General features: G+C 37.2%; 1 protein-coding gene across 1 annotated transcript in view; it reads right to left on the reverse strand.

Annotated features, from left to right (window-relative positions):
* Positions 1–2,722: 2,722 nt before the first annotated feature.
* LOC134527420 (collagen alpha-1(V) chain-like) overlaps positions 2,723–25,304 on the reverse strand; it is a 311,179-nt gene continuing 288,597 nt past the window's right edge. Inside the window, exons 28-29 of the mRNA XM_063360093.1 lie at positions 7,146–7,361; positions 2,723–6,396 (exon numbers count right to left, since the gene is read on the reverse strand). Of these exons, the coding sequence (XP_063216163.1) occupies positions 6,253–6,396; positions 7,146–7,361 (360 nt within the window). The 3' untranslated portion in view covers positions 2,723–6,252. The remainder of the gene's footprint in view (positions 6,397–7,145; positions 7,362–25,304) is intronic.

Below are 25,304 nucleotides of genomic sequence, written 5' to 3' on the forward strand. Positions count from 1 at the left end.
GGAGCAAATGCAAGAAGAATCCTTCTCGCATGAAGTTTCGCTGTGATGAGTGTCATGAATGGTTTACTCGAATTGATAATTTGCGACGACATGCGAAAAACTGTAAAGGTGAAGTCCGTGTGCCTACTGCTGAACTACCTGCAGAAATTTCGACTCCTCGGTTTAGGTTGAAGGCTCGTAAGCGTACAAGCAAGAAAACCGATGTGCAGCAACCGATTGGTATGTCGTCTGAACAGGAAAATAAATCTAAGACTGTGTTCGGAGCATTACAAGTGAATGATAATGGCTTCAACTTGGCGCAGTCTGCATTTCGTGGAACATTGAAGGACTACTATTATCTAAATACGTTCGGTGAGTCGAAGGACATTTGTACTTTTCTTGATGATATCAGACAGGACATAATCAATCAGCTTACTGATGACGTAGCAACAAAAGGTCCATTAAAATATAACTTGTGGTTGGTCTGTCTATATGGAAAGCCATATCCGTTAGATGACAAAGTGAAGAAGTGTGCATTCAAGACATCGGCTGCAGTAATTTACAGTTCTGACGATGTGAAGCAAACTGTTAAAAACGGTATCCAGAAACTCTGCCAAGAAGAGGAGTACTATGTCAGTAAAGGTTCTGGTTGGACTCTGTCTAGTATAAACCGATTGGAGCTAAGAATTAGTCATTTCACGCCTATGCAGGGCTAAATATTTAAAAGATTGATGGCTTTCGCAAGTGATCCTGTAGCAGAATAGAAATTATGTAATAAATATTATGTTTGTAAAAGAACTTGCGGTGTTTATTTCCTTGAACCTGTTACTATTATGTTAAATTGATGTTATATTTAATTTTTTTATCATCCTAGATCGAACCAAGTAACTATTCAATAGGTAAATTAATGATTGATTTATTTAATGAATTTTGGAACTTTTCCCGAATTTCTAGCTAAATAATTACGGATTTTCAAGATGGCGTCCAAATTTCAAGATGGCGGGTGTCACAGCAATAATTGATTACTGCACTCTAGCGGATAAGAATTAAACTAACATGTCATCAGCGCACTCTCGCCGACGATACAATGATGATGGTTTCCAGCATCGAAGACAAGATGGCGAACATAACGTCATACTGGGTGACGATATATATATGCTTTGAAAAAAAAAAGTGGTGGGAGTCAGTATGCCAGCAGCCACCGCGGGGGAAGGATCGGTCGTCATTTTTATTTTTTTTGCCCTCACCGGGTTCGAACCGAGGACTCTGAACTCCGTGTCGTAAAAGTTTGTTTTTTTAAATATTTTTATTAAAATTTTATTGAATGGATTTTTTTTATGAATTTTAAAATTTTTTTCATTAAAATCGTATAGTAAATAAAGAAGTTAAATATGGCGACCGTAAGGAAAATTCCAACGGTGACGTCATAATTCAAAATGGCGGATAACACAATGCCAGAATGTTCGAGAAAACAAAATTACGTCATCCAAGATGGCGGATCCAAAATGGCCGTCGGGGTCAAGGTCAAGGTCAAAGGTCAAGGTCACATCCTGATAGAGGCTTAACTGAGGCTGGGATTTTTAAGGACTAAAACGGGAAATTTTCCCTCGAAACTGGAATTTTTTTCCTCGAAAACGGGAAATTTTTCCTCAAAACGGGAATTTTTGAGTCATTTTGAGTCATTTTTGAGGAATTTTGAGGAATTTTTGCCGCCGTGACGTCACAAATCCAATATGGCGGTCGACAACTCCGACACCACACCCAGAACCCAGTTTCAGGACCGGCTATTATATACTACTAACATAATTTCTCGAGGATTGTGGGGCTTAGAAAAATATACATGTTTAGTTACTTTTGGCACGCGGATTAATATCTGTCTTTAAAAATCATATTATTACACCCAGGGGCGCAACAACTAAATTTCCAAAGGGGGGCAATATACCTTTTTATAAAGAATCATCTATCCCCCCTATTGAAGCGGGGGCTCCGGGGGTCCTCCCCCGGGAAAATTTGTATTTCATGTGGAAAATTGTGCTATTTAAGCAGTTTTATTATCTAAAAATTGATTACACAGCACATTCTTTGCCCCCGTTTTCCCCCACTCCAAGGTTTTAGGGGGGGGGAGGTGGGCAAATACATTTGCCCCCCCTGTTGTTGCGCCCCTGATTTACACCGCATCTCACAAATGTATGGGATCTAAGGGCGACATTAACAAGCATTATCCTGTAGCTTAATGATACATTAAAAATATTTTCATTAATATTTGCAATAAACTCGTTGTTCAGCTCCAACTTCAAATACATATATCAGCCTTATTAGGCAGTTTCGACCTTCAGTCGTATTATGCTTTCAACTTTCTTTTTGTAATAAGCGTGTAGCAGAAATTCGTTGGTTGAATTCTGACTCAACCTACAGATAAATACTTGAAATAAAATATTTTTAATTATTACATACATATTTTAATTGAAATAATTACTAACTTGAATGGAATACAGTTAAAGTTTTGATTAAAAATACACGTTTATCTAACGCCAAGTGACCATGACTAATCCCATACTATCTTAAGTTTAAATAGACACTTTTAGATACATAATAAATAAAAAAAATTAAAATTTGTTTTACAAAAAGTGGTTTTTGGTGTAATTGCGGAGGATGGAATGGAATCAAGGGGGAAAAAGGTAACCGGAGAGGGGAGGAAGTTAAATTGTTTCATACAGTATTAGCAATATAGTAAGTACACAGAGAAATTACTGATATTTATTTTACAATATTTGTTTACTTCCACAAGTAGATACAAAAATTTGTACAAAATTGTTTTGCGAATCGACAATATTATATATATATATTATAGTATATTCCGCTTTACGTCATTAATACAGCGAGTGTCCGCATCATATGGCAGTGAATTGTTCTTATGGTATCATTGAAAACACATTACACTGTGGTGGGGATTAAAAGTAAAGCAGTTTAATTTATAAATAATGCTTAAAAATTTAACTTAAAATGAAATAATGTTTAGTACAGTAATTTTTATAAATTTGAAACAAATTTAAGACCATGTAAATTTTTCGTATACAATTTATTTTACAACAAAGTTATAAGGGAGATTTTGACAGAATATAGCATTTATAATCTTTTATTAAAAAAATTTGAGAAAAACCGACCTTAAATATGTTCTGAAAACTGTGTCACACTGTCAATAATTATTATTTAATTGATCTTGTTAAAATTTTAGTATTGAAACTTTATTTATAAATAACATCGTTTATCACAGGCCAGATAGAAAATTTTTAGCCATAAATTTTGACAATTTATGGATATTTAAAGCAAAACATTTTGTAGCATAACATAATAAAACATTAGACTATAGTGAATTAATTTTGATTTTTCAAAATTATTTTGAAAAAATGCACTTCGAATAGCGAATTTCGGTTTATGTCAATTTTAATACGAACATATATTACCTTCATATCAACTTTTATCTCATAGAAGTCATTTGTAGTTTCGAAGTCTTATGTTAGAAACGTCCATATCTTTTATTTTTGATGGGCGCAATTCTGACTGCTTACTCCGTAAAAACCTTTAATCCTATAAAACAAACGTTTGATATTAACTAATGTTTTACAGCTTTTAAAACAAACATTTGATTCTTTAGTTTAATTTTAATGATATCATAACCACCCAAATTTGTTTAATGAACTATAATACATAATGGATTTGAAGAGAAAATTTTGACAGTGTGGCAAAACAGTTTTTTAAAGATTATTTTTATAAATAAACACTACATAATCGGTTGTATGGAAACAAGGTATAATTTTTTACTGGTATTAATTATTACAGATTGACTTACAACAATCTTAAAATATTGTAAACATAAAAAGCAATGATAGCCGGCAGTAAATCATTTTTGAAATTGGTTCCCTAAACAAAATATTGAGTCTTTTTAGCCGAAGACCCTTGAAATTAATTGATTTTTTTTTGTCATCAGAAGAGTTGTTATTTCACTAACTCGTGACATATTAGAGGTCTTATTCATATACCGGAGAGAAAAAAATTGAGCTGAAAACAGATTGAGATGTCTCATAAAAATAGCCACTTAAAAAGAGATTAACGTTTAAATGAGATTTTGCAATAATTACCTAACTCATTCAAAATTAATGTCCCCAATACTCATTCATAATTAAAACCTCATTTGCACATAGCTTTAGCGAGGATAATTTGCACGATTCCATTATTTAAAACTTAATGTCATTTAATTAAATTTTTGTAGTAAAACATCTGTAGAAAATTTATGTATTTTTCTCTCCAAGTGAAAACACAGATGAAAGAAAGTTTTGTGTCTGTGGCGGTACATCGCCACCACATCTGCCACGCAGGGCCCCCAGCAGGAGCTGCCATGTCTGTGTGTACACCCCTGGGCGAAGAATGCAGCGCACCCTTCATAGTTCGATGCCGAGGGATTATAACCCCCTCGCTGGGGGTGTTGCCAGGCCTGCGAGGAGACAATCACCAGTTACAGTTGGCGTTCGTGACGAGCAGGCCGAGTCGCACGCATCACCATTGCCTGCGACAACTTAGATAATTATAGTATTTTTTCGCGCACTCGGCGGCGCCAATGAAGGGTTCTCACCAGCGTACGTGTTGTTTAATTTAACGCAGACTACTTGTTTTGCCAAAAAGCTAATTGGCTAATAAGTAGCCTATTGGCTACAAAGTCCACCACCAAATATTATTTTGCTCGTGTTTGCCCTACCAATTGTTTTATGGTAACAACATAATAATTTTAGTAGGCTAAAAAAAATATTAGTGGCAAAAAAATTTTTATGGTCTCACACAATTTTGTGGCCACCATAAATTTTTTTAAAAAAATATAAACCTTAACAAACATTTTGTGTTTACAAATATGTAAGGTTGTAGTATCCACGAAATTGACAATATTCGACAGCAACGCCAATAATTTATGTATTGTTTGGACTACAGAAGTATTTTGCTGTCAACACAAACTATTAATTATGATCTTTGTTGGCAAAAGCATATTTTGAGGTGGCAACAAAACTATTTTTACAGTGGCAACAAAAATATTTTTATAGCATGGACCTTTGCCCGCAGGGAGATGAAATAATATATAATTTTTTTACAGATGTTTGGAATATATTCTTTTGATTATAAAGGAAATAAAATCACGTTTCTCATTTTAAATTTTTGGAGATGATATCGTGCAATATGTTAATTGATAGAAGATTAAAAAAAAGTCTTAAATTTCTATTGAATTTGCATTTAATTTTTACACTTTTAATTGTGTTCAAAATTCTAGAAAAATAAAGGAATGATGTAAGTGATAATAGAAAGGCAAGTACTGACATTGAGTAGTAAAATATTTGGTTTTCAAAGTTTTTGTAAACAAACACTAGACATGTATGTAGTCTAAGCAGAATAGTTTTTCCATGAGTAGTTTTTTTTTCTTCTGTTTTTGACTCAAAAAGTTCATATATAATATTTTAATGGTAGAATAATTTTAACCAAACATGGTTTAATTTGTGGAGAAATAAGATTTATAGTTTGTTTTCCAAGACTGATTTAAAATAAATTCCAAAATATCTGCCAATAAAGGAACCATAAGAAGCAACACAGTAGATACTTTTCTACCCTATATGATTCTGTCAATATTTTCTTGAGATGCCATAACAACAGCTTTAAGGAAGCATTTGAGAAAATAGCCCTGTATGTAAATTCATGCACTTCCTTTTACCTAAGTCCACATAATTTTTACGACGTAGAATATTCAGTAAATTATGTTTCCTAGGAGTTTCTAAAATTTTAAATTTCTTAAAAAATACTGGTTTTATGTCCTTGAGAAAAATCAACTTTCTCTTGCATAATGTTTGGTTATCATTACTTGCAAGGTTCATTCCGGTAATAATTATGCTGAAAAAAAATAAAACCATATTTTTTAAATTAATAAAGTAAACTCTATTGTCTATATGAGAGACATTAATGTAATTTGCTACATAACAGTCATAATGTGTTCTGGTAAGAACCTTAATGTTAGTAGGCACGCATGGAATGAACAATGTCTTACTTTAGTAACGCAAGGATCTGGAAGGTGTCAAATGTGTAAATTAATACTTGAGACACCAAGTTCACGAAGTGAGCGCAGGAAGAGAAATGAACACACATTGTATCACAATTGAACAGATCTGATGTGAAGATCTGGGCGGGAGAGCTGGCAGCGAGGGCAGCGAGTTGCAGCGAGGGCAGCGCGCCAGGCGGCCGTCACTTGAAGCACACGGGCCCGATCGCGAAGCCGAACGCCTGGTGCGGCAGGCCGTAGTCCACGGGGTAGAAGTCCACGATGGGCAGGTGCTGCAGCTGCTTGGTGCGCACCTCGAACACCGTCTCGCTCTTGCTCTTCCGCGTCTGCGCACAACAGGCTGGAGTGGCGCACTTCTCGTCAACAGAAGGCGGTGAGATGCTAATGGACCATTGGCGGATTGATGGCTGGGGGAAACCCATTGGCACACGGCATCTTAACTTGCAAAACAATTCGGGTTCAACTCCTCCGGCCCGAAGACCACCATTTTAATACAAACGTGGGTAGTTGGGATACAAAATGCAAACATAAACACTTGTTATTTTTTTTTTTTAAACGAAAGGACTTTTAATGATGTATAAGCATGTTGTAAGTAAGTGATGAGTTCATGTGTGGAGTGCGGAAATAGGTTTTTCATATCATTTGTATATAATTACTTTTCATTTCTTCTTGTCAACTTGTTTTATGCATGTACACTGCATATAAAAACATAAAAATTATTGAAAATACATGGTTTAGGTTGGGAAAGGTTAATATTGCTTCATCAATAGGGAAGGGTAAAAATCCAAGTGTTCAATAACACTAAATAAATGATTTTGATTCTCTACTTCTCGTTAAATGTTCGATATTGCCTGAGTTTCCTCCGATGTACCCTGATCTCATCGCAGTAGCAGTTCCAAGGCAAGCGGGCTTGAACATTAGTTTATCGCAAGATAGAACCACGGAATTCCCGGTATTTTTCCATGGGTGGATCAGTATTGAAGCAGCTCGAACAGCTGGGCAGACAACTGTGCAGTAGTTTCCCCATGTTCATGTGGCGAGTAGCTAGTGAGTGTGACCGAGCGCGGGGACTCACCTTGCAGCCGTCCACCAGCACGTTGGGCTTGACGCCGCTGTAGCCGAACTCCACCTCGTCCTCGCCCAGCAGCTTGATGGCGCTCTCGTAGCCGTGCGTCTTCATGTTGTACCACGCGGCAGAGTTGATGCACGTGTACGTGAAGTTCTGGTACGCGTCCTGGCTCAGCAGGCGCAGGAACGTCATCTGCACGACGCCGATCGTCTCGTACGAGATCTGCACACACACCGCTCCCTGCACACTCCCTGGTTACACCGTCAGTGTCGCACAACTGGCATACCAGTACTCCTGTTTGTAGGTGGGGTAACATGTTTTCTTCAGAATGCGAAACGCAACGTCTTTATAATAGAACATTCGGAAAAAATGTCCTAGATGACAAACAAATGCATAAAAATGAAATAACTTTGCATAACGGGTTAATCCTAGTCTTAACATTATTTTTCTAGATTTTGAAGTGAAACTTCTTTTGGCGTATGGGAGTAAAATTTCAAGGCCGAATTGTAATGCTACGTTTTCTTGAAACGTTGTTGTGAAACAATTAATGACACTAAAAGGACGGAGAATAGGTTGCGGATGATACAGAGCATTCATCGGGCCTGTTTCCCTTGGGCGGGCTCCACGTGGTGGCGTGCAGTTCAGGTTGCCCCGCCATGCTTCAGAGTGTTATGATTCACTCTGAGCACTCTGGCAAGCGACTTCGAGGCTCGCCCTGAGTCAAACAAGAGGTGTCAGCAATTTCAACACCGCCAGCGAAACAGCGACGCGGGTCGCCGAAGGCCGACCGCCGCTGCGAGAGAAAAGGGGACAACACGGAACATCAACACGGACGCGGACAGAAGGATAAAAACGACAGCCACCGTCGAGAGGGGGCTTCTTCTGGTCACCGGCGACTGGACGGCTGAAGTCGCGACATCGGAACCACGGAGCGCCGTGGTCCTCGGCCGCCGCAGTCCGTCGTCGAGATCCTGCCGCGAGCGCGACCCAGCACAGCGTGGGTAAGGAACCTGCCGAGGTGTGGTAGCGAGGCTCCCTCATTATTGTCTAATGTGGTGACCGCTAACTCTATAATAGTACGTGACAGTAAATCAAGTCTCTATATTGAATTGTCTTTCATTGTTAGTCTTGAGCCCCCTATCACCCTGTCTTGGAATAGTCAAGAATTGAGATCCATCTTAAAGTTGAATCATAACAAGGGATAGGCGGGTCGTGTCAGTAGGGACCCATCTGCGCCTGACGGCACCCGACTTGCTGGCATTTAGTAAGGAAGTATCTGGGCAGAGGGCAACATAGCAGGTTTTAAGCTTATTATTTTGCACCGCGCCAGGGGCCATATTCGCAAGAAAATGGTGTTTTTTCAAGTACGTTTTATTTTAATTACTTCTCTAAATCAGTATTGTTAAACCGTGTTATTTGAGTATTACCAAAAAACAGTTTCTGTCAGCTTGTTTAGTACTCCTTTGTTGAACCAGGATAGAGTTCCAGTACAAGCCGGAATTTTTTGTAATTTTTTGTAAATTTTTGTTTTTATTTTAAATTTTTTCAGTGATTTTCTGTTATTAATGAAAACGTGTGATGGTTTTCTCCGTGTGCTCCTGATTATTCTTGTTAATATTTTGCTGGTTTCCTCCGTGTGCTCCTGATTATTCCTGTGATTTTTTCCAATTGCTTCTGGTTATTTCTGAGAAACCGATCTCTGCATGAAGGATTTTTTACTTAAAGAGTAATGTCATTTTATTCAGAGTTACATTTAATTAGTGAATTTCTGATACTAAAATAAACATTCATTACTCAGTCGAATATTATGCCATAAGACATCTGAGAAGCACTAACATGCAAGACGAACTTCTTTCTCCTTGTTGTCTAGCGAAGTCATCCTTCCTTTGCGATCGTTAGTGAGCATCCAGCATCCCGCATAAAATAACTAAATAATGTTTACCTGCAAGCAACACGTGGCATCATCTGTTGACAAGAATCGACAACACTTGCAACAAGATCTTTTGCATGAGATAAATTAACTCTCGCTGATGAAATATTAAAAAAATAATTCTATTTAAATAATGGATCCAATTTAAAACTCTCAGTTTGCATCTGGCATTAGTCTCAGTAACTAATATGGATCCTGATTCGCTGTCCGTCGCTGTATCGAAAGGACACAGGTGTAAGTTTTGCAACAAGGAATTTATCTTGAGAAAGAATGACTCTGTTAAAAATCCACTACGCAATATGGTAAGTTGTTTTCGATGTAGCAAGTCATTTACGCGAAGAGAGAGCTTAAAAAGACATGATAGAACTTGTAACGCCAAGCCTGCGTACAAGCCAGAGGACAAATATGGATCTAATAGTTTAAAGAAGAGTGATCTGCATTACGTCAATAAATACACTTGTCTTGGAAGAGATTATGTTTATGGCTCTTCCGATCTCGACAAAGAACTAAAATTGAAGGACGTTGATGATTTATGGAATAATGAAGACAATGGAAGAATTCTTAACGTGAAAAGTGAGAATACATTCAAGCCGAATTCAAGTAGATCTGTCGTACTTTGTAAAAATGATGGACTCCTAAAAAGGAAGCTTTAAGACGATGAAGAAGCTCCGACATCAACGATATTGAATTATTACGGTAATCTAGGTAAAGACGATGTCTTCTACGGTGATGGCAACAGTGACTCTGAGGCTGATGACAAAAACAAAGACTGTGATGAAGCACCTAAAGCTGACAAGATCGAAAACTGCGATGGTATCCTTAGACCGAAACGACGGAAACGTCGTAATAAAATAAAATATCCTGATCAAGCTAGTGATGAACACTAGGAAGAAAGTGATATTAATAATATACATTCCAGGAAGATGACGATAGCAGATGAGATTAATTATGCTGCACGGGAAGATCCTATCATATTGGTTGACAGGTTAAGACTTCTATATGCTTCGCTTTGTGCAGGAAACTATTCGAACATCAAAGAAATATCCTTTATACTCAAAGAACTTCAGGAGGCTGGCTACATACAATAATGACTTTTTTTAACTTGATGTGTTAATATTGAGAAATAAAATAAATAATTTAAATTAAAAAATTAAAGTTTTATTTCTTGTATTCTGATTTCTAACTAAGACTTAGTTCTCGTATCACAGCTTCCTCTTTTTTTCATTGTGCTTTCGATTGTGCTTCCTTTCGATTGTTGTGCTTCCGATTGTGCTTTCTTTTTATTGATTGTGCTTCCGATTGTGCTTCCTTTTCGTTGAATGTGCTTCCAAATGTGCTTCCTTTCCGATGATTGTGCTTCCGATTGTGCTTCCTTTTCATTGATTGTACTAACCGATTGTGCTTCCTTTCGTTGAATGTGCTTCCAAATGTGCTTCGTTTTCTAAAAAAAAAAATTCAAATATAGTCAATATTTGGACTCATGTAGTATACCAGTAGGCCTCGCGTATATAAGTGAGGTTTAGATGACAGGACCTTCAGTCCATCTCTGGCCGCGGTGAGATTTAGTTACTGTCCCAATGTCGACCTTGATGGACGATCTACCATCAACGTCGCGAACCCTGATGGCACCGATGATGACTACAGCGACAACGGTGACAACGAAGAGCTCAACGTCTGCGGTGTCGACAGCTGCGGAGATCCTGACGACATCAGTACCACCAACTGAAGACATTTCGGTGCAATCTGTGATACCGGTATCGACTTATGCTGATCCATCGATTGAAGTTTCGACATCAACATTGCAGATTTCAATGACTTCAGTCCGTCTCTGGCTGCGGTGCTGAACGGATTGGATAGTTAGACTTGTCTAACGTAATAGAGCAGTATCTAGCTATTCTTGAGAACTTGATGGCATCATTACCACTATTAACACCGACCTGGATGGAAGGTCTACCATCAACAGTGCAGAGCCCGATGACAACAACGACGTCAACAGTTATATCTTCTCTCCTAGCATAGCAGGAGATTTCGATGCGTGCAACAACTTCCGCAGAGCAGACCTCGAAGGCTTCAGAAGTTAACATTTCAGCGGTGTTACAATGGTTGTCAATGGTGCCAGTGACATTGATGAAGGAAGCAGCATCTGACGGTGTTCCATCACCCAACTGTAGTACTGTGACCAAATCAAAAACTTGAAATTACGTGATTGTGTAATACACAATTGTAATAATAACTCTGAGCGCATTAAATATCAGTGCAACATGTGTTAGAGCCAGTTTATACACTATGGAAAATTGAAAAGGCACATGTGGTTTTGCAAAGGACAGGATGAAAATTCATCAGAATCAAACTGTATATTCTGTGGAAAAAAATTAGCAAATATTCCAAGTGCAAAACATCATGAAATATATCACCGTCCTTTTAATGAAATCAATAATTATTCTCTGTGTGAAAAATGTGGTGTACCAATGAGTCAGCCTGATAAACTGAAAAGACATTTAAAGTCATGTAAAGGACTTCTTACTCTAAGAAGATTGTTTAAATCGAGAAATGCTCAAGACTTTATAGTAATTTGCCTGTGTTTTTTGTACTTGTAGTAGTGTAGCATTTATGTAATAAAATTTTATGTTTGTAAAAGAACTTGAGTTTTATTCCCTCTAAGTTGTCTCTTTTGTAGTATATTAAATAAAATTACATTTTTTTTGAATTGACCAACTATCGAACCAAGTATCGAGTCAATATGTAAATAAATTAGTGATTTATTTTGACGAATTTCTAGGTCAATAAATACAAATTTCCAAGATGGTGGTCATAATGGCTTACATGATGTTGGTTGTCTAGGAAACTAAGCCTCTTTTAAGATTTTGAAAATGATTTATTGAAATTGAATGGTGCATTGCGGAAAGGAGATAAGTCCACAATTTAAAAAAAAAATAGTTATGACAAGGAAACCATTATTTGGCCTTTACTGCATCGTCCTGTGGTGAAAAGGAACATGTTCATATGTCTGCAATGGTTTTAATAAACACACATTTATCGCGTGCAGTGCAGAACAGAGACAAGTCCAGGACTTGTCCCCTTTCTGTAATGCCAAGGTATCTGCGATCTCCTTGTTCACTATAGAACATTAGAAATTTTGCTTTGGAATGCAACTGGATGTAAAAAAAATCGCTGTTTTTTTGTTTTATCTCTGTGTTTTGTTATTAAACAGTTTTAAAATGTCCACTAAGATGAATACACCAATCGATGAAAGTAGAAAAAGAAACCGAGGCCGTAGTGAAGAAATGTTATTAAGAAAAGCAGAGTTATGGGTAAATAATTTGAAAATTGGGTTGGGAAAACTGTTAAACCCCGTGCAACAGGAAAACCATGTGGGTAAGTGAGAGCTAAATTACCTGTTAATTGTTTGAAAACATGAAACATTTACACAATACTTAGAAACAGAAGTGTCTGAAGAAGTGCACATTTTCAGTGACAACTGCGGAGGGCAAAATAAAAATCATACAGTCATCAGTATGTTTCTTGCACTAACAGATTTAGGTAAGTTTGATAAAATTGCACACTACTTTCCGCAACGCGGACATTCTTACCTGCCATGTGACCGTGACTTTGGTGTTGTTAAGCGGTTAATCAAGAAAGTAGACAGGATTTACACAACCTATCAATACATTGAATTAATTTGCCAAGCTAGCAAACACAACAAATTTTCAGTTACAGTGATTGAATCAGACATCAAGGATTTCAAGCGAAGGTGGCCTCAATATTACAAGAGAGTGTGCTCTTCTGTGGATACTGGTAGGGGAACACCAAGAGAACAGAAAGTATTGTTCAACCCAGCACAGTTCAGCGAGTTTGTGTATTGTAGAGATTTGCCTGGATCTGTTCAAGCATCCACATTCATAGGCAACGACATCACAAAGCACATCTTCCACCTAAGAAAACCAGGCACGTGCTGTCCACCACTGCCATTTAAGAATGCATACAGTGGCAAGGTTCCAATAAATTTTCGTAAATTAGAAGATATTGCTAAAGTAATACATTTAATACTATCAGAGTATTCAATGTTCTACGATAAAATATTGGAATGGTCCACTTCTGGAAGAGACATGAACAGTGATGATGAAGTGTACAAACCTGTGAAGCAAATGCCAAACAAGGACTAAGTTTTTGTTTGCACTACTATCATAAAACTTGAATAATCATTAACATTATAATATAACCAATATGTTATTGCTGAAGAAGTGTGTGTTGTTTTAAAAATATATCTTGACATGACTTATTCATGTATAATAAAAACTTCAAAATCTAGTTATACAAACAGCTATAATAATGTGTGTGTGTTTTTGTTCCCACCTGGTACTGTCGTGTAACACATAAGACAACATTAGTTCCATAGCAGTAAAAGTGTACTATAGTAAAATAATGGCGTGTTAGTGTAGTTATCTTTGTTAAAAAAGTTCATAAGTGCTTACCTATACCTTTTTATGTATCGTATTTCGTACTGGCCAAATACAGGAAGTATTTAAACAATGTATGTTATGCTAGTTTTACACCTTGGTACAATGCAAACTTTCAAAATTGTAATGCTGGTTAAGAGCTATTTACTGTATGAAGAATAAAAGTATATACTTCACAGCAGAAAAGGGATAAGTCCCATCACTATTAATTATTGTAAATGACTTATATCCATCATTTAAATGCATATAAGCCAAGAAATATATCACAATTCAAGTGTTCTTTAAGGCAGTAAATCTTGGTTCCCTTACTTTTAAAAATAAAAGAATTAATCAGTTTTTCTTTATTATCTCTGAAGTGGATTTTTGTGACTTAACGCCTTTCTGCAATGCACAATTCAATTATTATATTTTACATAAAATTAATTTTTTGCATCGCCCAGGGATTGAACCAAGGACAGTAATCGATCGATTCAATCAGGATATTGATTGGAAATTTATTTAATTAATTTAGGAATTTTTCTCGAATTTCTTGCTAAATAATTACACAATTCCAAGATGGTGCCCAAATGTCAAGATGGCAGTTGCCTCAGTAATAATAATAAATGATTTCTACACTCTAGCGGGTTAAACTTAAACTAATATTATGGTAGCACACTCTAGTAGACGAAAACACTATGGTGTTCTCCAGAAGACGAAAACCAAATGCCGGACATTACATCATACCAGCTGATTATATATATCTTAGCATTAGTGGTGGGAGGTCTATCTGCAAGTGGCTTCCGTGGAGGAAGAATCTATCGATTTTTTTTTATTTTTGCTCTTACCGGGTTAGAACCGAGGACTTCGAGGCGTAAGTATGTTTTTAAATAGTATTTCATTAAAATTTGATTCATTATTTTTTTTATAAATTTTTAAATTTTCCCGATTTTCTATTAGAAATATTACAGGTTTTCAAGATCACAGCTGTAACGAAAAGTGTAACAATGATGTCATACTCATCCAAGATGGCAGGAATAATAAACGTGCAACATTTATAGAATCCAAGATGGTGACCATAACAATATGTGCAACAGTGTTTGAAAATTTTTAATTAAAATTTTCTTAATTAATTTTTATATAAATTTAAAATTTTCCCCCAAATTTCTAACATTAAAATGATGGATTTTCAAGATGGCGGACATGATGTCATACTAGCTGACGATATATACCTTGACTTAAGTGGGGTTCAGTCTGTCAGCTTCAGTAAAGGAAGAATCGGTCGCCATTTAAATTTTTTTTGTCCTCACCGGGTCCGAACCAAGGACTCCAAGCTCCATGTTGTAAGTGCATTTTTAAAATATTTTTTATTAAAGTTTGATTAATTAATTTTTTTATACATTTTAAATTTTTTTCATTAAAATAAAATTATAAATAAAGATTTTCAAGATGGCGACTTTAAAGAAAATTGCAATGGTGATGTAATTAAAAATGGCGGACCGTTCAAGAGAAAAAAATTGCGGCGATGACATCATCCAAGATGGTGGATCCAAGATGGCCACCAGGGTTAAGGTCAAGGGCAAAGGTCAAGGTTAAGGTCATCCAAGATGGCCGCCATGACATCACAATCCATGATGGAGGTTCAGCTCCTCGGCTCCTCACCCTGAACCCTGTCCCCGGAGGAACATTTACATACTACTGACGTTGTTTGTGGATGCTTATTCCTGTGTTTTTCAAGTTGTATATGAAATAAGTATATGAAACCATTCACTGCTTTCAATATTCTATCAAACAACAGTTAAGGAGTAAAAAAAAAAGGTTAAATGCGTGCTATGAGGCAAGGCCGCGAAGCATGCCAGGTACCTGAGCGGGCTTTCCACAGAGTCTGGCCCAGCGGCCCCGCATGGCCACTGACATCTCGCACCGTTCATTGACATAAGGCATGCCACACGTAGCTGGCCAGATAACAAGGGTTCTCACTAACACCTTCTCTCACCGCTCATGGTGCAACGACTCACCTCGGGTTATTATCATCTTTAGCGGCCTGGGAATTCCGGGCTTACAGAAGCTGCCGCGCGGATTAGCGCGAATAAACAAAGCCTTTCTCGATATCTCGGGTGTCGCGTCGGCCCAGGATGACGCGATTCGTCAGAGCTTTTCTCGTCAGGTTGTGAAGAGTGCCACTGGTACATAAGTAGCGATGCCGGCCTCCGCAGGAGTTTCGAGCGAGTTCCGAGAGTTCAGAGAGTTTCGCGAGTGAAGGGAAGTGCGACATCGGCGAAGAGAGCGAGAGACAGCTTTGAGAGTGGCGCGACGCGGAGCGACGGGATCGAGAGAGACTGTGTGTGGACTGGCACGAGGTAAGGGGCGAATCACTGTTGAGCCTAGCTCCAGATACAAGTGCGAAACGCGGCACTTGATAGATATTGAGTAGCTTGAGAATAAACATGTCTAAGTGCCAGTGACTTATAATCGGACATTTTTAAGTGCAATTATTTATTAGTAATTTAAATATTAGTAAATAATAAAACTTAATTGGGCTCTCCCTTCCGAACCCAGTTACCGCACATTAAATTGTAATATATTGGTGTCAGAAGTGGGAGAGCCCTAATTAATAGATTTAGTGGATAGATTTTTTTAACTAAAATTAAAACTTTTTTTTTACCAAATTTAGCGGGGAATTGAGTTAGTATAGGAACAGTAGTTAGTTTTGAGTGTAGTAGTAGTAGAAGTAGTAAAGTTAGTGTTAGTTTTAATATAGTTTTAGGTTAGTTCATAGAGGTAATAATTACAGTGTAGTCATAAGATAGTAGTGATAGGCTGTTTGTGCATGTGGACACGAAAGATGGCAGCCGACAAACATAAAAACCAAATGGCATTCTAGGCCGAAATGAATAATAACATTTAAGAAATGAAAGAGTAACTAAGAGGGAATGAAAAATGAAATAAAGAATGGCCAAGAAGAGATGAAGAATAAAATAGATAATAGCCAAGACGAGTGGAGGAGCGAAATGAAGAATTGCCAAGAAGAAATGAAGAATGAAATGAAGAGTGAAATGAATAACTGCCAAGAGGAGATGAAGAATGCCATGAAGAGCGAGATCGACGACATGAAGAACAAAAATGAGATGAAGAGGGGTCAGAAAGATAAGCGTAATACACTAGTAGCTGCTGAAGAAGAATTACAGAAAAAGATGAATGAAACTCGTATTAAGTTGGAAGGGAAAGTGAAAAGTTTGGAGCAACACATAGCAGAACATGTAGAACTGACATCGCAACAGATAGCTCAACTCTAGCAGGCCAACGAATAGCGAGTAGGAGCTGTAACTGAAGGGTGTCGTCGGATGATCAATTAAGGTACATCTGCTACGAAACAGAGTAGTTCTTCGTGAGACATGACGATGGAAGGCGCGACTGGTCACCCAAAATTCAAGCCACCCATCTTTAATTGCCAATCGTTGTGGGCTGTCTACAGGCGACAGTTCGAGTTAGCTGCTGAAGTGAATGATTGGGACGAGGGAAAAAAGACTGCGATACTCGTCTTGGCCCTGCGAGGATTTTCATTACAGCTGCTGCAGACCATACAATTTACAGACCAGAAGGACTGTGGAGTATTAGTAGAGGCCGTTGAGCTTAGGTATGGTGACCGACACATGGGCGAGGTGTATAGAACATACATTAAAACACGTCAACAGAGATCTTCAGAAACATTCCAAGGATTCGAAGCCGACATCGAGCGACTCATGCACCTCGCCTAGATAGAAGTACCAATGGATTTATGCCAGCAACTAGCCACCAGTGCTATTATAGACGGTCTCAGAGATGCGGAGGTGCAGAACACTCTTCATTTGGTTTGGCACAAGAGAAGCTGCAAAGCCTTGGTCCATGCCCTGGAAATCGAGGCAGCATGCAGTGCCCCAAGAAACACAAGCATCAGGACATGGAGAGCTGGACTGGAGCCCTACAATGGAGCAAATGCCAGAAACACTACTTATAAAGTAGATATTTTTAGGGCATCGAAGAAGCTGCTGAATGATAATCCAGGTAACCACATCAGAAGAGCAGGAGTATGCTCGCGGTGCTTCGTCTGCAATGAAGTAGAACACATCCAGTGGGACTCTACGACACGCAGGAAGACATCGCAGAAGAAAGAGAAACAGGAAGATCAACAGGGAAAAAGCAATAGCTGGTGTAAGGGGGTGCATGCCAGCTATACAGGAAAAGGTAGCCCTTAAGTTATTTCCTGTATCTGTATTTCGTAGAGGCCATGCCATTTTGTTTTTTTAAAGGATGGGTCAATGGCAGACAGTGTTGACTTACTGTTGACACAGGGGCATCGTCATCTATAGTTCGCACAGATATTGTAAAGATAACAAATATATTGTAAGTAGGGAAAAGTTGAAGAGAACACCTATCTCATACAGACTCAAAACCACCGCTGAAAACACTTCACCTGTGAATGGACAGCTCGATTTGGACGGAAGGATTAATAATTGGACATTCACAGAGACCTTTCTTGTGGCTGATATCACTGATGAGGTAATTATAGGAGTGGACAACATGAACCGATATCGATTCGTTATTGACATGGAAGGACAGTTATTGCATATTAAAAATGAAGAGGTGGCAATGTTTACACCCGACCAATTGGAAGTTCCTGTAATGTAAGTGGTAGTTAGTGAATCTGTTTCAATTCCAGCTAAACATAAGCAGATAATAGCAGCTAGGATTACGAGAGACCCTAGGGGCAACATGAGCTACCTGATTGAGTCAGATATGACATAAGAATTGAAGAAGCTTCTGGTCACCTGAAGCATTGCATGGTTTGGTGAGATTTCAACAGTCAGGGTGGCGAACATCGATTCGCCAAAAAGGGTTATGAAACCGGGAGACCCAATAGCTAGCTGTAAACAAGTCTCTTGTGTGTGCCACCGTGAGTCTTCCCAAACTAATATATGTGCCGAGCAACCACTGAACCAAAATGCGATGCCAAAATTAACTAACAAATGAAGAAATATATGTTGTCACAGCTTTTCTGGTAAGCAACCAGGATGTATTTTTCTTAGGTGATACTGACCTCGGGATAACAAGCCTGGTCTACCATCGCATTAACACAGGTGATGCGGAGCCAATCCGACAAGATCTACGGCGGCTGCTTCTAGCAAAAAAGGAAGAAGTAGAAAATTTGATCGCGGTTATGATGTTGGGTGGTGTAATAGAACAATCAGCAAGCCCTTGGATTACTTCAGTCGTTTTAGTGGCGAAGAAGGAAGGACTTCTGAGTTCTGTGTGGACTGCTGGAAGATGAATGACATCGCCAAAAAGGACAGCTACTCCCTCCCATGTATCGATGACACATTTCATACACTGTTTGGCACCAGATGGTTCTGTACACTGGACCTGAACAGTGGTTACTGGCAAGTTGAGCTGCACCCCGAGGATAAAGAGAAGACCAATTTCACAACAGGGAGTGGGCTGTTCCAGTTCACTGTGTTACCATTCTGGTTTTGTAATGCTCCTGCAAATTTCGAGAGGTTGATGGAATTTGTCTTGAACGGCTTGGCTTGGGAAACATGCCTATTATATCCGGACGACATTATCGTGGTGGGAAATACAGCTTCGCCATGCTCAATTTCAGTTACGTCCTAGGAACTGCTTCTTGATCCAGCATGAAATAACATTCCTGGAACATATTTTATCGCAGAATGGTTTGTGGACAGATCCTGAGAATATCTAGTCTGTTAAGGAGTGACTTCAACCTAAGAATAAGCACGAAGTAAGGAGTTTCTTGGGACTCTGTACCTAATATAGGAGGTTTTATCCTGGGTTCACGACAACTACAAAAACCACTACATCAGCTGACCGAGGACAAGAGTAAATTATTATGGACTTCAGCATTCGAGACTGCCTTTCAAGACCTCAGGTAATTCCTGTGCACTAGCCCTATACTTGCCTACCCCTGTCAACATGGAAAGTATATCATGGACGCAGATACAAATGTAGTTGTGTTGGGTGCTGTACTTTCCCAGGTTTAAGATCGAAACATTTGAGTTAAGAATACTACAGCAAAGTTTTGTCCAAGCATGAACGCAACTATTAAATCACAAGAGGAGAGCTGTTGCCTGTAGTGAAATCTCTTAAATGTTTCAAAAAATATTCATGTGGGAGAAAATTACATTTACACACTGACCATGCAGCACTTGAATGCCTACTACATTTCAAGAATCTAGACGGACAACTTGCTGGGTGGATTGAACAGATACAGCAGTATGATTGTCGGATAGAGCACAGGAAAAGCCAAATTCACAGCAATGCCGATGCCCTCGCTCGAAGACCTTGCAAGGTAGACTGCAACAATGGAAATAGAGTAGAGAAAAATGAGGGAATCGAAGATGTTCGGTAAACAAGTGAGGAGTGCGAACTGTGGATCTTTAAAGACAATGAGTGACTTGCGAATAAATCTTTTTAAGTGTCAGTGACTGGTGATCAGACATTTTTAAGTACAATTATTTATTACTAATGTAAATTTTTATAATTAATATAACTGTAATAAAACTTAATAGTTATCTGTTGCGAACCTATTTCCCCCACGTTAAATCGTAACAATATTGTAGTAGCAGAAGGGTCATATTACCCAATGTGGGACTTTTCGAATGGACTGTTGGACAGACTGATACATTTTTCGCTTCTCTAAGTGCAAGAAATAATTCTCACGAACGAAATATCCTCCATAATTGAAGTCATGAGAGAAAAAGTATTTATAAAATTATATTTTTATATGTTTTTAAAAATTTTTTATAATGTTTTACGAATGTTATGTTAAAGCTCTTTATCTTAAATTTTTTTCGTGACTTAATAAAATATTATACAAGCCACTTATTTAACCATTTGTATGTGTGATTGTTAACTTTGTAATTATGTGTCAAGTATAGTTGAATGTACATTTACGTGTCGATGTACATCGAATTATGCTCAGATTGATCCTGAATTTTAATTGCATTGATTATGATGAATGTGCATTGAAATGTGCGTAGATTTGGATAGTGCATCAATAATCATGATTCTGCATCGAATTGTGAATCAATGCTGGTGAATGTCTGACGAACTATCGTCAAAATGAGCATAGAATAATTTTGAATATGCATCGTATTATATCAGTTATGATGAATATTTATTGAATTGTGTGTTAACGATGGTGAAGGTATATTTTTTTTATTGTGCTTTGATGATGAAGAATGTTCGTCTAAATGAGCGCCCATGATGGAAAATATGTATTATACAGAGTCAATAGTGTAGTCAGGACTGAAGATTTCTTTGTTCAGAACCTTTTTTTATAGTAAGCAAAAAAACAGGTTGAATATGATCACTAAAGGAATCTTTGTTAGAAACTTATTAGCGCAGAAATCATAATATTGTCTTTATTGTTCGCCCGGTTATTCATATAAATTGTTCAATATTCTTGCAATATAGCTTGCAGTTATTCGTTAAGCACCACAGGCACCAGGTTATGCTGTCTGCAGGCCTGGAAGTTTGGAGACTTTCATCCTATGTGCTCGACATGGTCGTGACTTGGTTGAAAAGAATTCAAAGTATCGAGAATGAAGGCCCCTCATGCTTTGCCTACATGCTACATGGTCTTCATTGCAGGAACAATGATAGTATGTTAATGATGCAGCTGGGCAGTTACTTTGTATTTAGTAAATGCTGGTAGTGAGGACAAACATCAAAATGGAAATGGAAAATCTTGCTAAAAATTTGTAAATAACAATAACTTTTTACTAAATTTAGGAAATATTTCTGAATTCGTAATTATTTTTTACAGAGTTTTAAGATGGCCTTAAATCTGACGGATACTAAGTGCAATTTTATAATAATTAAAATTCAATTTCTAATTAAGTTTCGATTAATTAAAAAATATTTTCTTCTTGCCTTCTTCGGGTTCGAATTAAGGACTCAAACCAGAAGATTCAAGAGATTTACATTTCAAGCTTTATTAAAAAAAATTACAAGTTTTTTAATTTGATAACAAATAAATCTTTTATTAATTTTTATATATTGTTACGAACGTAAGCAAGGCCGGGACACGTGCAGGTTCACAGCTGGCTGGCGGCTGCCGCAACATGATATGCGCCGCGCGTGCCTGGAAGATAACAAGGATTGTCGCTTTCCCCCTTCCTTCCCCCCACTCCCCGCGCGGCGCCCTGCCTTTGACACGTAAATGAAACCTGACAGCTGCGGAGTTACGCGAGCCGCCGACACGTGTTTCGAGAGATTTCTGCCGTCGCACACTGGTCCAAAATCCCGAAAAGCTGGCCAAAAGTCGACATAAAAAAAAGTTCTTTCAAGGAACATTTGACTGTTGGAATAGTAGTAGTGGTACCTCTAGCACGTATTAACACCGTTAAGGATGGGTAAGGGTCCCTACCTGGCTCAGGAATTTAGTTTGTTTGGAAGCGTCGAGCGTGTCGCTTTGTAAGCGTGTGACGCACCCAAAAATTCCTCAAGTTCAAACACGTATAGAAAAGTGAAATGTGAACCGATTAGGATTCTGCAAAATGGATTATTCTCCAGAACGTACTTTAATTTCAGATGTGTTTCCCTTAATTAATATTATTAATTATTTTAATAAAAAAATTAATAATATATGATGACGTGATTTCTATAGCACTTTTGAAGAAAACATTTTTAATAAAAGCCATAAGTTAAAAGTCCCACAAGATCCCATTCTAAAACCTATTGGCATTTGTAGATCATTAATATTTTTAAAGCATGTCAAAAAATTAGCTGCAATTAGCTGCAGCTTCGGCTTCTGTTATGATTTTTATTCGATGATATGGATGCGCTTTTAAACCTGCATTTTTCACATTCAGTTCTGCATTTTTTTAATGAAATATTATTTACAATAAATTAGTAAAAATATTTTTTTAATAACCTTTAATTCTTAATTTTCATAATCTGCCAACGATACGAGAACGAAATTTGTGATAACTGTATTAAATGAAAATATTAACATGGTTATTGAAATAGTTGAAACAGAGGTATCGAAAAAGTTTAGACATCAATATATTTTGCCACAAAATTTAAAAGATGTCATTGCAAAATTGGTATCGAAATTTAGAAAAAAAAGTGGAAACAGGTTAATAGAATTGAAAGAAAATTCTTCGAAAAAATTCGATATTTGGCTCAACGTTCCTGTATATTTCACAGTTGAAAATAAAGGTGCGGAGGCTTCCGCAAACAAAATAATAGGGCGTCCTTTGTCAAGTTAGGATGATTTGAGTGAACGGTCAAAACGGAGGAAGACAGAAAAGGTTCGAGAAGAGCATAGCGTCAAAGCACTGGCCTGTTACACAAATGGGTCTCCGGGCTTCAGGAAATATACATTCTTCGAAATTAATTAAGGATGTCACAGAAGGCAGTCCATCAAAAGCATCAAAGTACCAGAAAGTAAAGCACGTGTTACAGAGAATACACTGTCAGGCAACGAATTATTATCATTTGTTATAGAAAATAAACTGTCCAAAAGTCTGTATCAAGTAATACGTTCTTTAAGCGTAGCAAAACATTGTTAATTGTACCCGCTTTATAAATATGTATTGGATTCTAAAAATAAGTGTTACCCTGAAAATTCAGAAATTGCTGTAACTGAAAGTGTAGCTACAGTTACACTTCAAGCATTGTTAAATCATACAGTTGAAAGAATTTTAATGGTACAATCATAGGTAGATAACATTCTTCCTGAAAACGAAGTTGTAAATTTAGAATTAGTATGAAAATAGGGATGGATGGCACTTCTGGTCAAAGCACCTACAAACAAACATTTAGCGATGAAGATGGCCATAAATCGATGCCAACATTTTCGTTATTTCGCTCGTTCCGTTACAAGTCTATGATAAAGTCAGTTCACATGACATTATTTGGAAAAATCCTCGATCTTCATCGCGAAGATTTTGTCGCCCAATTAAAATTCAATTTGTGCAAGAAACTGCCGAAGCTACCAGACACGAAGTTGATAGTATCAAAATGCAAGAAAGAAACCTTGCGCCCTTTCAAACTTTAATGGATGGAAAACAAATTAACATCAATTTCAAACTTGTGTTAACAATGGTAGAGAGTAAAGTTTGTAATGCTATAATAAATACATCGACGAGTATGCGTTGCTACCTTTGTCAAGCTACATCCAAAGAATTTAATGATATCGACAGTAATTTACAAAAACCCATCATTGAGGATCACTTCGAATTCGAAATATCGCCACTGCATGCTTGGATACAGTTTTTTGAATGTTGTTTGCACGTGAGTTACAAATTAGAAATAGAAAAGTGGAAAGGGCGCAAGGACTATAAGGAAAGTGTTGAGAGAAGAAAAAAATACATACAACAAGGTTTTCGTGACAAATTAGGGCTTATTGTTGATCAACCAAAACAAGGATATGCAAATTCAAATGAAGGAAATACAGCTCGGCGTTTTTTCGAAAGTTCTAATATTTCAGCTTCAATAACGGGAATTGATGAAGAATTGATAAAGCGATTGCATGTTATACTGCAAGCAATTTATTGTGGTTTCGAAATCAATGTACAAAAGTTTCAGAACTACACTGAAGATACTACACGTAAATTTGTCGAACTCTATCCATGATATTTTATGCCTACAACAGTCCATAAAATTCTTATTCACGGTCACAAAATTATAGACTTTTTGATTATTCCTATCGGACAAATGTCTGAAGAAGCTCAAGAGTCGTGTAACAAGTACATTAAAAGATTCAGAGAAGATTTTGCGCGAAAATGTGACCGAATCAAAAACATGGAAGACGTTTTTTGCAGGCTTTGGTAACGTCAGATCCACTGATCTCCAGTTAGCGGAAACTTCGTCCAAAAATACTTAATTATCCCCACATGCAATTGAATTTTTGGACGCACCATCATTTGCAGAATCAAGTATTCATAGCTCTTCGATGGATGCAAGCGACGATGGTGGTGGTGGTGGTGATGACAATGAATCTTCAAAACATTCGTCGGATAGCGACTGAAAAAAGGTAAAATTTTAATGGAAATAATGTTAATTATCATTGTAATAATTATTAGTTATTAATTACTTTATTCTAGTAATCTCATTTCTCGGCCTTAATATTTAAATTATTACAATTTGCATTTATTTGATTAATTATCATAGTTATCAAACGCATTTTATTATTTTTAACTTCATTTTCTTTATCAGCAACCATTTTTAAACTCTTACACACTGAATTTCTTGTCCAGAGAGTGACGTTTTCCCGAATTTTTTGTCTATATAACTTTCACGATATATATATATATATATATATATATATATATATATATATATATAGGGTAAATCCAGGAGAGATGGACCACCTTTTTTGAAACTCTTATAATTTTGTTATTTGTCAAGATATTGGTGAAGTAAATTTCGCTATGATATTCTGGTGAACTATGTATATGAAAAGCAAAGGTATATGAAGAAAATTTACGTTAACAAAGTGAAGAAAAATTTTGAAAAATTTTGCAGTACTGGTCCATCTATACCATATACCTAGGGTTAGATGGACCAGCCTATATGGGAGAGATGGACCAGCATTGAGAAAGCTATTTAATCATTTATTACTAACTTTAAATTCAGATTTAAGCACTCAATTAAACAAAAATCGTTTCTGACGTACAAGAAGTCTACAGTGCCTATACATTAACATATTTTACAAGGTCTTTCTTCTTTCAGATGTAGTTTTTCAAAACCCATAAAGATTTTAGTTCTTTTTTTCCACATACATCGCACTTATTTTCG

The sequence above is a fragment of the Bacillus rossius genome, chromosome 1 (assembly GCF_032445375.1).
Source record: "Bacillus rossius redtenbacheri isolate Brsri chromosome 1, Brsri_v3, whole genome shotgun sequence".
Taxonomy (NCBI): Eukaryota; Metazoa; Arthropoda; class Insecta; order Phasmatodea; family Bacillidae; genus Bacillus; species Bacillus rossius.